This window comes from Chiloscyllium plagiosum, unplaced genomic scaffold (assembly GCF_037043375.1).
Source record: "Chiloscyllium plagiosum isolate Xiang-an unplaced genomic scaffold, Cpla_swu_hap1 HiC_scaffold_26, whole genome shotgun sequence".
Taxonomy (NCBI): Eukaryota; Metazoa; Chordata; class Chondrichthyes; order Orectolobiformes; family Hemiscylliidae; genus Chiloscyllium; species Chiloscyllium plagiosum.
In genome coordinates, this window is record NW_028270164.1 from 30,974,736 (window position 1) to 30,989,728 (window position 14,993).

Sequence of the window (14,993 nt, forward strand, 5' to 3'; positions counted from 1 at the left end):
CAGATCTGTGAGAGGAAGTACCACTATGGTTAATGGTGTGACAGTGCTATCGGCAATGAGTGACAGACATTGATTGTGTATGGATATCTAATGAAGATGCCTGAGACCCAGAGAAAGCCTTATAATCCTAACTCATACTCAGGACCTTAAATTATTGAGTACACCATGGTACGTACTCCGACAGAGTGCATCAGATCATTCATCCATTTGGAGCACTGAAACCAGGTTCTCATGATCTACCAATAGTTGCTGACCTCCACATCACCTCTATCAAGCCTTTGTCAGTAGGGATGGGCTGTTGTTGCTATCCTCAGGGAAAATAACTTCGCTCTCCTTTTTAGCCTTCTTGGGATGCATTGCTAAGAAATTTGTGATGGACCAAACCAAACCCCCTCAAAACAGTCAGTGCAGGGATCCCCTGTGGATGTTCCCCTGAAAAACAAGGATACTGTTTTGGATACTGTTGGGGGGGGATGACTTACCAGGGACATGTAGTGGGGTGCTGGTCTCTGGCACCACGTCTATCCCTGTTGCACAGAAGGGAAGGAGGAGAGTGTTAGTCATTGGGGATTCAATAGTTACAGGGTTAGAAGGTTTGTTGGAACGAACAAGAGTCATGGTTGGTGTGTTGCCTCCCAGGTGTCAGGGTCCATGATGTCTCCAATCATGTCTTTGGGGTCCTGAAGGGAAAGGGAGACCAGCCCCAAGTCATGGTCCACATAGGTACCAATGACATAGGTAGAAAGAGGGAAAGCGATGTAAAGCAGGATTTCAAGGAGCTAGGGTGGAAGCTGAGAGCTAGAACAAACAGAGTTGTTACCACTGGTTTGTTACCCATGCCACGTGATAGCGAGGCAAGGAATAGGGAGAGATATCAGCTGAACACGTGGCTGCAAGGAAGGTGCAGGAAGGAGGGATTCAGGTGTATGGATAATTGGGGCTCATTCTGGGGAAGGTGGGACCTCCACAAACAGGAAGATCTTCACTTGAACCAGAGGGGATAGGAAATTTGCTTGTGCTATTCGGGTGGGTTTAAACTAGCTCAGGAGGGGGATGGGAACCTGTGTTGTAGTTCCAGTACACAGGAGGATGAGAGTAGGGAAGACAGGGACAGGATTTCATGGTCACAGGAATGTACTGGCAGACAGCAAACTGGGTTTGAAGTGTGTTTACTTCAACGCCAGAAGTATCCGAATTAAGGTAGGTGAGCTTGCAGCATGGATAGGTAACTGGGACTTCGATGTTATGGTCATTTCAGAGACATGGATGGAGCAGGGTCAGGAATGGATGTTGCAGGTTCCAGGATTTAGATCTTTCATTCAGATCAGGGAAGGCGGTAAAAGAGGAGGAGGTGTGGCCTTATTAGTCAAGGCTGCACTAGCGTTTGGTATAGTTGCAGCATGATATTACAGCTCCAGAACTCAATCCCTCTACCAATAAAACTTAAAACATTGTATGCCTTCTTAATAGCACTATCAACCTGGGTGGCAACTTTCAGGGATCTATGTACATAGACTATTAACGGCGGTTGAAAGAACTTTTGATGAGGACTCATCTACTGTAGTTGTATGAAACAGGAGAGGAGAGTTTTTTTATAGGCCTCCACAGAGTTCCAAGGATGTGGAGGAGAGGATCGCAGAACGATTTTGGGTTGGAGTGAAAGGAACAGGGTGGTCATTATGGGGGACGTTAACTTCCCCACAATGACTGGAATTGTTATAACTCTAGTACGTCAGATGGACCAGTTTATGTCCCATGTGTGCAGGAGGGTCTCCTGACACAGTATGTCGAAAGGCCGACAAGAGGCGAGGATCTGGTGCTTGGTAATGAACCAGGCCAGGTGTTTGATTTAGTGGTAGGTGAGCACTTTGGAGAAAGTGACCATAATTCGGTTATGTTTAGTTTAGCGATAGAAAGGGACAGGCACATGCCACAAGACAAGAGTTATAGATGGGGAAAGGGCAATTATAATGCGATTAGGCAAGACTTAGGATGCATAGAATGTGGTAGCAAAATGCAGGGAATGGGGACAATCGAAATGTGGAGCTGGTTTAAGGAACAAATATTGTATGTCCTTGATAGGTATGTCCCTGTCAGACAGGGAGGAAGTGAACCTTGGTTTACTACAGACATTGCATCTCTTGTTAAGTGGAAGAAGGAGGCTTATGTGATGATAAGATGAGATGGTTCAGATGAGGCGATGGAGAGTTATAGATTAGCTGGGAAAGATTTAAAGAGAGAGTTAAGAAGAGCAAGTGTGGACATAAGCAGTCTTTAGCAGGTAGAATAAAGGAGAACCCTCAAGTCTTTCTACAGGTATGTGAAGAACAAAAGGACGACTAGAGTAGGAATAGGGCCAGTCAAAGACAGACGTGGGAAATTGTGGTGTGGACCCTGTGGAGATCGGAGAGGTGCTAAATGAATATTTCTCATCACTTTTCACTTAGGAAAAGGAGCATATTATAAAGGATAAGAATGAGATATGAGATATTAGATGAGAAAGGATCCAGGTTAGTAAGGAAGAGGTGTTATCAATTTAAGAAGGAGTGAAAGTCCCCTGGGCCGGATGGGATTTATCTGAGGATTCTCTGGAAAGCTAGGGAGGAGTTGTTGAAGCCTTTGGCTTTGATCTTTCAGTCTTCATTGTTTACAGGTTTAATCCAGGGACTAGAGGATTGCAAATGTTGTGCCCCTGTTCAAGAAGGGCAGTAGAGATGACCCAGGTAATGATAGACAACGTCTGTTGTATTAAAGTTTTGGAAATGATTACGAGAGACAGGATTTATAATCATCCAGCAAGCAACAATTTGATTGGAGATAGTCAACATGGTTTTGTCAAGGGCAGGTCCTGTCTCACAAACCTCATTGACTTTTTGAGAAGGTGACAAAGCATGTAGGTAAGGGGAGGGCAGTTGACGTGGTGTACATGGACTTTAGTAAGGCCTTTGATAAGGTTCTACATGGTAGGCAGATGGAGAAAATGCAGAGGCATGGGGTTAAAGGTGATTTAGCAGTTTGGATCAGAAACTGGCCTTCAGTAAGAAGGCAGTGAGTGGTGGTTGATGGGAAATATTCAGCCTGGAGTCCATTTACTAAGGTGTGCCACAAGGATCTGTTTTGGGACCACTGCTGCTGGTTATTTTTATAAATGATTTAGACACAGGTGGATGGGTTAGTAAGTTTGCAGATGACACTAAAGTCGGTGGAGTGGTAGACAGTGTGGAAATATGTTGCACATTGCAGGTGGACTTGGATAAACTGTAGAATTGCACTGAGAGGTGGCAAATGGAGTTCAATGCATATAAATGTGAGCTGATTCACTTTGGGAAGAATAACAGGAAGGCAGCATACTGGGTCAATGGACAGATTCTTAGTAGTATGGATGTGCAGAGGGATCTTGGAGTCTATGTACATAGATCCCTGAAAGTTGCCACCCAGGTTGATAGTGCTATTAAGAAGGCATACAATGTTTTAAGTTTTATTGGTAGAGGGATTGAGTTCTGGAGCTGTAATATCATGCTGCAACTATACCAAACGCTAGTGCAGACGTGCTTGGAATATTGTGTACAGAGCTTAAAAATGTGTTGCTGGAAAAGCGCAGCAAGTCAGGCAGCATCAAAGGAGAAGTAGATTCGACGTTTCGGGCATAAGCCCTTCTTCAGGAATGAGGAGAGTGTGCCAAACAGGCTAAGATAAAAGGTGGGGAGGAGGGACATGGAGGAGGGGTGGTGGGAATGCGATAGGTGGAAGGAGGTTAAGGTGAGGGTGATAGGCCAGAGAGGGGGTGGGGGCAGAGAGGTCGGGAGGAAGATTGCAGGTCAAGAAGGCGGTGCTGAATCTGAGGGTTGGGACTGAGAAAAGGTGGGGGGAGGGGAAATGAGGAAGCTGGAGAAATCTGCATTCATCTCCGGCCTATCACTCTCACCTTAACCTCCTTCCACCTATCGCATTCCCAACGCCCCTCCCCCAAGTCCCTCCTCCCTACCTTTTATCTTAGCCTGTTTGGCACACCCTCCTCATTCCTGAAGAAGGGTTTATGCCCGAAACGCGTTTCTCATTCTCCTTTGATGCTGCCTGACCTGCTACGCTTTTCCAGCAACACATTTTTAAGCTCTGATCTCCAGCATCTGCAGTCCTCACTTTCTCCATATTGTGTGCAGTTCTGGTGTACATCAGGAAGGATATGGAAGCATTGGGAAAAGTACAGAGGAGATTTACCAGGATGTTGTCTGGTCTGGAGGGAAGGTCTTATGAGGAAAGGCTGAGAGACTTGGGTCTGTTCTCATTGGAAAGAAGAAGGCTAAGAGGTGATTGGATAGAAATGTACAAGATGATCAGAGGATTAGGTAGGGTAGACAGTGAAAGTCTTTTTCCTTGAATGATGATGTCAGCTTGTGCGGGGGAGCTTGGTTACAAATTGAGGAGTGATAGATTTAAGACAGATGTCAGAGGCAGGTTCTTTACTCAAAGAGTAGTAAGAGCATAGAATGCCCTGACTGCCAATGTGGTTAACTCAGCCACATTAGTGAGATTTAAACAATCCTTAGATAAGCACATGGATGATGATGGGATAGTGTAGAGGGATGGGCTTAGATTAGTTCACAGGTCGGCACAACATTGAGGGCTGAAGGGCCTGTTCTCTGCTCTATTGTTCTATGTTCTACGTTCTGTGTCAAGGGGATAGCCTAGACCCTAACTTTACTTATTTTACAAGCAAGTGCCAAGAATTGGCTTAACTGTAACTCTATTGAAATAATTAACAAAATAACAAACTACTCACTGAGTGTTCCAATATAGAAACATATCATAAGCACACCCTTGGCAAAAGCAAATTCAGTTACATGGATTGTCTCACATGCAATTCTAGCAGCACAAAAAGAACCCAAGCTTTTAGCTGTAGCAGAGAGATAGATTTTGCAGCTTTTACAACCCCAAGAGCTAATGAAAGCCAAATTAAAAATCCTAGTTCTGTGGAGCTTGACTCCATCCATTTAGGCTGCTTCTATTGTTCCAACGTTTTAAAAAATTCCCAAGGCCTCACAAGCTGTTTACTTTTATTGGCTTGAAGCAGAGCACTCAGTACCTCTGTCTCAACCTCTGTTCATAAAATAAAATAGGACAAAACACACCTCTTAAAGCCAGAATATTGTTACACATGACATTGCTTTTTGCCTGGTCTCTGCACCTCCAGGAGTGTATGGAAGTGATGCTTCTGGATTGTAGAGAATGAAATGCTTGCCTTTGAAATGTGGAACCCAGATATTGGAGCCCAATAGGAAAAACAGCATGTGGAAGCTGCAAAGAACTGAGGAGAATAGGACAAGAATTCAAAATAGGAGAGAGGCAAGTGATCATTGGATAACCCTAGAAATGCACAGATTCAAAACATAAATAGAGAGGAGTTTGGAACACACACAGCTAAAAATCACACAACACCAGGTTAAAGTCCAACAGGCTTACTTGGAAACACAAGCTTTCAGAATGCTGTTCCTTCATCATCTGAAAGCTTGTGATTCCAAATAAACCTGTTGGACTATAACCTGCTGTTGTGTGATTTATAACTTTGTCCACCCCAGTCCAACACTGGCTCCTCCATATCAACGCTCCATAGCCTGTGAGCAATATAAGAAGAGAAAAATATTGATCCCAGATTGACCAAACTTAATTGACATAATCTGAAATTGTGAAAGCAGTCAAAAAGAATACATCACTGAAAATACTTTTTTAACAATCTATAAAAGGAACAGATTGGTTGCACTGAATCACCTTTTCCCTTTCTGCAATTTGTCTTTCAATTTGCATGAAATTTGCAAAGAAAGTTTCAAAGGATATTATTAGATTCTCTTGATTTGTTATATGCTCTTGGGTATTGAACATAAATTGGTATATTTGCCAATTTATGTGCAGGTTCTGTGCTGCTGACTTCAAATGAACAACAACCCAAGGCTGGGCATTCATGAGGTGCTGGGGACCATCAGCAGCAGTAGTAGTATTGTACAAAACACAATCTACAAGCATATGACCTGGCACATTCGCCCTCTATCATTACCATCAAACCCAGGGGATCAATGCTGGTACAATGAAGAGTGCAAGACATGCCAGGAGCAGCATCAAACATACCTAATTTGCCCTCCAACCAGACCTAGCAATGTATTGCCATTGCTTCACTAAAACTAGGTCAAAAAAATCTGAAATTCCTTCCCTAACATCATTGTGCGGTTTTCTATAATAAATGGATTGCAATGATTCAAGAAGGTAACTCACCATCTTTTCAAGGGCAATTAGATTCCCTACAGTGTGGAAATAGGCCCTTTGGCCCAACAAGTCCACACCGACCCTCCCAGAAGAGTAACCCACCCAAACTCATTTCCCTCTGACTAATGCACCTAACACTATGGTCAATTTAACATGGCCGATTCACCTGGCTTGCACATCTTTGGATTGTGGGATGAAACCAGAGCAAACCCCCATGCAGACACAGGGCAAATGTGCAAACTCCACACAAACAGTTACCCAAGACTGGAATCAAGCCTGGGACCTTGGTGCTCTGCAGCAACAGTGCTACCAACTGAGCTACCATGCCACCTTATTAGGCATAGCAATTAAGGATCACCTCACTAGTACCATCTGCATCTCAAAGAAACAAACGTCTGAGGCCTATGGCAAATGTAAGCACATGATAAATAGGAGCAAGCACAGGCCATTGTTCCTTCAAGCTTGCCCAGCATTTATAAGATAATGGCTGATCTGTTCCATATCACAACTCCTCTTTCATGCCAACACGTCATAGCCCTCAACTCCTCAATATTCCAAAAAAATGTATTTAGATCTTTAAATATTTACAATGATCTCATCTGCACAATTCTCTGGAGTAGAGAATTCCAGATATTCACAAGTCTCCCCGAGGAGTTATTTTACAACTCAATTTTGAATGAATCTTCCTTTCTTACAATATAGATGATATTAGAAAGAACGTAGTACAGTATTTTCAGGGTGTCAACCACAGGATAGAAATATCTAAGGAAAGTAAACAGTACAAAACCAAACACTAAATCCATGTAAATATTCTTCACAATTATAATTGCCATTATCACAAATTATTACCCTTTAATGTGGAAAGTAACAGTTACCATCCTGCTGAAAACTGAGGTAAAACTGAGATCTACTTTCTCAACAATCATTTAAAATTGAAATGTATGGATAAATCTGTGTTTTTTTTTGTGTCACTCTGTCTCACACTTTCAACTTCCTCCTCTCGCTCCTACCTCATAACCTCAGATTCTGTCTGCTGCTTACAATAAACAATTTTAAGTTTAACCAAAGACAAAGAAGATGACCCAAATCAAACAAACACTTTGATTTGAAAATTCTCATCCTTGCTTTCAAACTCCTCATGGCCTTGTTCTTCCCTCCCTTTGTTATCTGTGATAGTCCTACAACCCTCAAGGACATCTGTGCTCCTCCAATTGGAGCCTTGTGTACATCCTCATTTAAATCACTTCACCAGTGGTCTTGCCTTAAAGTGCCATATTTCAAATCTCCAGAATTCCCTCCTTCTGCCTTTTTTTTCTCTCTTTAATCCTTTAACATTGTTTGAAAACTGGTCATCTGCCATAATATCTCATGTTGCTCAGTGCCAATATTTGTACTATAATAATCCTCGACAGTATCTTGAAACTTTTACTATGTTCAATGCCCTTTATAAATGCAACCTGGTGTTTTTTGAACATGAGAACCAGAAGTTAGGAAGGAATATTTGCACGTATGAAATAGGAGTAGAAGTAGACCATTCAGCTCCTCAAGTTCATTCCACCATTCAATATGATCGCGGCCAATCTATTTACGTTTCAAATTCTACATTCCCATCAATCCCTGATAATCTTTGATTCTTTTGCCTCACAAGAATTTATCTACCTCTGACTTAAAAATATTTAATGAGCCTTCATCCATTGCTTAATGAGGTAGAGGGTTCTAAAGTTGCACAACCCTCAGAGAAAATAGTTTCTGCATCTTTGTCCCTAAAATGGTGACCCCTATTTTTAAAATAGTACCCATTAGTTTTAGACTGATCCATACAAGGAAACATTCTTTCCATATTCACCTTGTCAACACCATTCAGAATCTTGTACACTTCTGTCAAGTCACCGATAGTTCTTCTAAACTCCAATGAAAACAAGTCCAGCCTGTCCAACCTAACCTCATAAGGCAGAAAATGGGGACTGTAGATGCTGGAGATCAGAGTCAAGATTAGAGTGGTGCTGGAAAAGCACAGCAGGCCAGGCAGCATCTGAGGAGCAGGAAAATCGATGTTTTGGGCAAAAGCCCAATTCCTGATGATGGGCTTTTGCCCAAAACATCGATTTTCCTGCTCCTCGGATGCTGCCTGACCTGCTGTGCTTTTTCAGCACCACTCTAATCTTGACATAAACTCATAAGGCAACCTACTAATTCCAGGTATCAATCTAGTTAACCTCCTTTGCACTGTTAACTGCATTTACATCCTACCTTAAATACGGAAATCAAAACTGCACACAGAATTTGAGATATGGTTTGACCAATGTCATGTATAACTGAAGTACACATTTCAATCAAGTCACTCTTCACTGTTCTAATCTCTAATTGAAACGAGCCCCAACCTCTCCAACATATCTTTATATGACAGTTGTTCATTTCAGGTATCAAACTACTAAACCTCTTCTGAAATACTTCTAATGTAATGTTCTGGCATGCATTTGTCTTTTGAAGGGTGACAAAGGAGAAGAGAGAGTAGAAAGGTAAGGGAAGAAACTCAACAGCAGGGTTCAGAACAAAATCAAAATTGGAAGAGTACAGAGATCTTGGAATTTTTGGCTGGAGAAGTTTCGGAGATGAGGGGGTCAAGAAAGGAATTGTAAACAAGGATGAGAATTTTAAAATTGACGTATTGCAAGACCATGAGCCAACATATGTCAGTGAATTGGAAGTGAAAGTAATTTGGTTAGAATTTGCAGGCAGCAATGATTTGGTTGAGGTCATGTTAATGGAGCTTGTATCTATCCTACATCTATCATATACATGTATTTTTAATGTCTTCAATAATTTAGTTTTATGGCATTACAAAAAAAAATTATGAAAACTATTTTCACTTTTCTTCAAAAGTATGAACAGGAACAAAAATTGGAAGGAAACGAGAATGTGCCAGAGTTTATCAAAGTCAAAGAAACCTTGAGGAGAACAATTATAACAGATGCTGCATAAGATGGCATGTCTTATCCAAGAGCTATTGTATTTATCAACGTGTTTTGTACGTCTTCAAAACTTGAACCAATCAATACACCGATTAAAAATATTGAACTTGTAATTTTCAATAATGAATTAATTGATTTATATCAATTCTGTTGAAAGCACCCTATTGGTCTTTCAGTTGAAAATCATTTGACCACACCTTCAGTTCTGTCAATTCTTTCATCACATTTGACTGCTCTTTTCAGTAAAGTCTATCACACTTCTCAATCAGTAATTTTTTGTCATATAATTGTGTATTAAATATTTTTAAGATGATATGCTAATATGTTCAGATGTGACAGTCATGAAAGCAATTGATACAGATTATGTAAACCTTTATTTTATTCCTTGTCCTAACACTCTGATGATTTAATAATTATTTGTGATGATAATTTGACAAAAGTGGCTTTACCGAAACAACATTGACTTAGAATTTTGATGAAACATTATTTGAATTAAAAAAGAAAGCTTGAAAATCACCTTTCACAAATGAGAAAGAATTGTTATATGAGCTGTTTTCAGTATTATCCCCAATAACTTACATTCTAACCTAAAATTATTTAATAATAGGTAAACTGTAGCTAAGGGTTGGTAGACCAGATAACTATATAGGATTAAGTTTTATAGAATCTTCTCTGAAATGAACTTGAATGGTTTTAATCCTATTCCTAATGGCACAATGTTAATTTGTGGTAAACTACCAATATTATTCTTTGGCCACAAGATTGCTCGGAACAGAAGGATGCATAAAATGCGAAGTATTTCAAGATTAGGGATAAAGTACATTTCTGAGGTGGAATAAATGGAGCTTTAACTACATCTAACATTTCAATACACCTACTTAACCCTTGTGTTATCTGATACTAATACTGAGTGCCTTAACGAAAAGTGTTAATTTCACTCCTTGGTGAATGCAAAATTCATCCAATGAATATTTATCACCACTAATATTGTTTTGTTGCTTGTAGATTTTAGAATAACAAGTCAAATGATTTGACCTCAGTTGGATTGTTAACTACCTGGAATATGTATGGGGCTATTCATTACTCTATATGTGCATAATTAGTTAAAATCTTAACAAGAAATAATTATGCTTAAGATTGTGATCCATGTTTGATTAAAGTATCATTTGTATCTTTGCATGCAGGTCTTTGGATTAGGCAGGATAACCTAATGTGGTGTACTTTTAGATTTGTTTCACTTACTTTGCACTGTAATTCATTTTTTAAAAAAAATTATGTGCAAAGGCAGGTATTTAAAATTTATAAACCACTTGAATTCTTGAACTCAATTCCTGCCCATGCCCCACAGTTAGACAAACTAATTTGCTAACTTATGCTATGATTTGCTTCTTTTTTTGAACAAGCAACAATTTCAAATCACAATAGATATCTGAAATCAGATCTGGTAGAAATATCGATCAAAAAAAAAGACAAGCAGCCTCCTTCCCACAAGTAATTCTGAAGAAATTACAAGAACCATTCTTGTGGTGTACCATCTCATCTCTTAATGACTTTGCATTCAATATCTTTGCACAGAAAAATACCTTCTCTCCTTCAAAGAGTTATTGTGCCTCCAAATTAAGAAAACTACTGACTTTTAATGAAAGGGAATATCCATTTCTAATGTCATGGCCACAACTACACTTTAATACAAAGGAAAAAGAAAATCAAAAGAAATCTGTTGTCCTGACATTAGTAGGGACAAAAGATAAAAACAACTGCACTTTAAAGAGGAAGACAGTCAAAGGTACTGATCACATGGTCAGAGAGAGAAATCTATACTGAATATGCACAGCTACTGCCTTTACTGTTTGAGTTGAAGTATCTCTGGATATCAGAGTGCGTTGAGAAAAAAATTAACAAATATCAAAATTCACAGCTGACCTTGGAGAAACCTGTGTAGGAGAGCTCACAGCACAGGAACAGATAAGTGCAGAGTTTTTTAAGTGTAGCCTTGCTGTAAATGTACAATAGTGAGTGGAGTGGGTTCTTTCATGATTACATATTTTATTAGATCTGTCTCAATTAAATTTTAATAACATAAGCCATAAGTATTAAGTTAGCCTGGAGCAGTTTTTTTTAGAACGATAAGGCGGTGCTATTTTCTGGGTCTGCAGATTGTGAAGGAGCAAAGATGGCCTTTAGTAGAGTGATGTGCTCTTCCTATTGGATGTGGGAGTTTAGGGAGAGTTTCCATGATACTGATGATTATGTCTGTGGGAAGTGTTTTTGGTTGCATCCTATCCAATCGCATGGATCAGTTGGAGCAACAGTTAGAGGCAATAAGAATTTACAAGAGCTAGGGAGTGTGATGGATACCAGTTATAGGAAGGGAGAAAAGCTGCAGATGCATTCAGGTAGATGGTTTAACTCCAGGAAAGGTAAGAGAAGAAGGCAGGTAATGCAGGAGTCTCCTCTGGCTATCCCCATCTCAAGCAAGTGTGCTGTTTTGGAAAATATAGGGGGTGATGGATTCCTAGGGGAATGTAGCACGAACAGCCAAGTTTGTGGTACTGAGAATGGACCGAATGGAATGAGAGTTGCGTCCAAGCGATTGATTGTGATAGAGGACTTTTTAAAATCAGACACACAGACATGTTTCTGCTGCCGGTAGCAAAAAATCAGAATAATGTGTTGTGTCCCTAGTGCCAGGATCAAAGATACCTCAGAGAGGATGCAGAATATTCTCAACGGGGAGACAGATCAGCAGGAGGTCATTGTACACATTGGAAAAAATAAAAGAGGAAGGGAAAAGAATGAGGTTGTGAAGGGAATATATAGAAAGCTAGGCAGGAATTTAAAAAGGAGATCATCGGGGGTCGTAATATCTGGATTACTCCCGGTGCTATGAGTTGGTGAAGTTAGGGATAGGAGGATAGAGCAGATGAATGCATGGCTGAGGGGCTGGTGTATGGAAGTGGGATTCACATTTTTGGATCATTGGAATCTCTTCTAGGGTAGATGTGACCTGTGCGGGAAGGACTGATTGCACCTGAATTGGAAAGGGACTAAGATACCGGCAGGGAGACTTGCTAGAGATGTTCGGGAGGATTTAAATGAGTAAGGGGGGAGGGGAAGTGGAGATGGGTTTAGAACCCAGGGAAATAGGGAGGAAAGAGACTGAGATTGGTGCAGTTGGAAAAGGAGCAAGTCAAAAAGACAGGACAGGCAGAAACAAAACAGAGAAAAATGTGGGACTGATAAATTAAACTGCATTCATTTCAATGCAAGAGGGAAGGCAGATGAACTCAGGGGACGGTTAGGATTTTGGGACTGGCATATCATAGCAATTACAGAGGCTTAGCTCAGGGATGGACAGGACTGGCAACTTAATGTTCCAGGTTACAAATGCTATAGAAAGGAAAGAAAGGGGGTGGGGAGTGGGGGCAAGAGAGGAGACGGTGGAGTGTTTTTGATGAGGGTTAGCATTACGGTTGTACTTAGGCAGAATATTCTCAGAAATACATCCGGGGAAGTTTTTTAGGTGGAACTGAGAAATAAGAAAGGGATGATCACCTCATTAGCATTGCATTATAGCTAACCGCTTTCCCACCACCACCACCTCCCCCCCCCCCCCCCCCCCCCTCCAATAGACAGCAGGAAATTGAGAAACAAATTTCAGAGATTTCAGTTATCTGGAAGAATAATAGGGTGGTTATGGTATGGGATTTTGACTTTCCAAATATAGACTGGGACTGCCATAGTGTTATGGGTTTAGATGGAGAGGAATTTGTTACATGTGTACAAGAAAATTTTCTGATTCCGGATGTGGATATACCTACTAGAGAAGCTGCAAAAATTGACCTACTTTTGGGAAATAAGTTAAAAATCACGTAACACCAGGTTATAGTCCAATAGGTTTATTTGGAAGCACTAGTTTTCAGAGCACTGCTTCTTCATCAGGTAGCTGTGGAACAGGATCATAAGACACAGAATTTATAGCAAAGGATTACAGAGTCATGCAACTGAAATGATATATTGAACAAACCTAGATTGCTGTTAAGTCTTTCATCTTTTGGAATAAATTTCAGGTTTCGGTTCATTAATATTTAAATCTCAGAAATTCTTTTAAGTCACATTCTCGAAATAACTTAAGGTTCATAAAAAAAGGTGACATATCAGCTCAGACAACGCATTAAAGGCGTGAGATTAGTGTCGGTCTGTATTTCAATCTTGAGTCATTCTGGTTCCATTTACAAAGTAGGAATTTATAAAATATTACCTGGATTGACTGCCTAATGGTACAAGAGCAGAAAAAGAAGCCATTGTGAATGACTCATAGAATTGGACAATTAAAAGTGAAACTAAGCAAAGACAGTCACATTGAGTTCAACAAAGAAATGGGGACATTTTGATGAGGATGATATTGTCAACCATACTGTGACTGCAGATAGATTAACAATGATTAGAATGGTTAATACACCATGATCATTACCAATTCATATGGTCGAGATAAAGTTGATTCTTCCAACTGCAAACCCAAATGGAGTGCTATTGTTTGTGAATTGAGACACGTGGCATAGATAATTCATCTTCTCAAATAAATCATCTTCTCAGCGGCATGGTGACCCAGTGATTAATGCTGCTGCCTCACAGTGCCAGGTACCCTGGTTCGATTCCAGTCTCGGGCGACTGTCTGTGGGGAGTTTGCACTTTCTCCCTGTGTCTGTGTGAGTTTCTTCCAGGTTCTCAGGGCTCCTCCCACATACAAAAATGTGCAGGTTGGTGAATTGGCCATGCTAAATTGCACCTAGTGTTCAGGGATGTGTAGGTTTGGTGCATTAGTTGTGAGAAATGTAGAGTAATAGAGTGGGGGAATGGATCTGGCTAGGTTAGTCTTCTGAGGGTTGGTGTGGACTTGTTGGGCCAAACAGCTTGTTTCCATACTATAGGGATTCTATGATTCAAATGTCATGAATGGCTGGGGGAGTGGCAACCTCATGCCACACCATTCATTTTTACAGCATGACAATGTTTTGTCTTTCTGAGAGGAGATTCCAATCAGGGTTCGAGCACAGATGTAGAGTCATACTTCCATTCTGACAGTTCCCTTTTACTGCAGAGCTGTCAGAGGAGGGCAAACAATGTCCCCTTCATCACAGCACTCAACACCTTGACTTTGAAATTTAGAAGTCCAGAGTTAGGCAAGTGTGACGTTAGTGTGCCAGGAGTGCAAGGTGCCAAGTGTGTAGGGTGCCAGGAAGTAGAATCAGGTGAGATCAGCACCATGTAATCAGCTGGTACAGTGTCGAGTAGGATTACAGGAGATCATGTCCAGTTCTGGGACAGTGGACCTGTTCCAGTGGTGGGCTGAAGGGCGTGGGGTCCGGGGAAGTGGGTTAGTAACTTGGTCCTGAGGAAGGGAATGTGAAGTAGACTTCAAGAGGAAGGGGAAGGGGTCTACCTAGTCCAGAATGGGGGTAGGAATGGACATCAGTTAAGTGTGAAAAAGAGGTGCTCATTAGTTCCCTACTTTAAAGGGAATTCAATTGACAATTGTGACCAATTGCAAAGCACAGTGAAAGCATCAATCATTGAGGCAAAAGTGAGTACTGCAGATACTGGAGATTAGAGTCAAGATTGTGGTGTTGGAAAAGCACAGCGGATATGGCAGCATCTGAGGAGCAAGAAAATTGACGTTTCGGGCAAAAGCCCTTCTTCAGGAATGAGGCTGGGAGTCTTGGGGGTGGAGAGATAAGTGTGAAAGAGTGGGGGTGGGGGGAAGGT

At 40.9% G+C, this 14,993-nt stretch overlaps 1 protein-coding gene across 7 annotated transcripts in view; it reads left to right on the forward strand.

Annotated features, from left to right (window-relative positions):
- LOC122563205 (protein FAM107B-like) overlaps window positions 1-14,993 on the forward strand; it is a 96,732-nt gene that overhangs the window by 64,153 nt on the left and 17,586 nt on the right. Inside the window, exons 5-6 of one of the 7 annotated variants that reach the window (XM_087973607.1) lie at window positions 8,746-8,774; window positions 9,139-12,008. The exons of 5 other annotated variants lie outside the window; for them this stretch is intronic. In XM_087973607.1, the coding sequence (XP_087829733.1) occupies window positions 8,746-8,774; window positions 9,139-9,208 (99 nt within the window). In that variant the 3' untranslated portion in view covers window positions 9,209-12,008. Of the gene's footprint in view, window positions 1-8,745; window positions 8,775-9,138; window positions 12,009-14,993 lie in introns of those variants that run through there. One more of the 7 variants, XM_087973606.1, reaches the window with a different exon arrangement.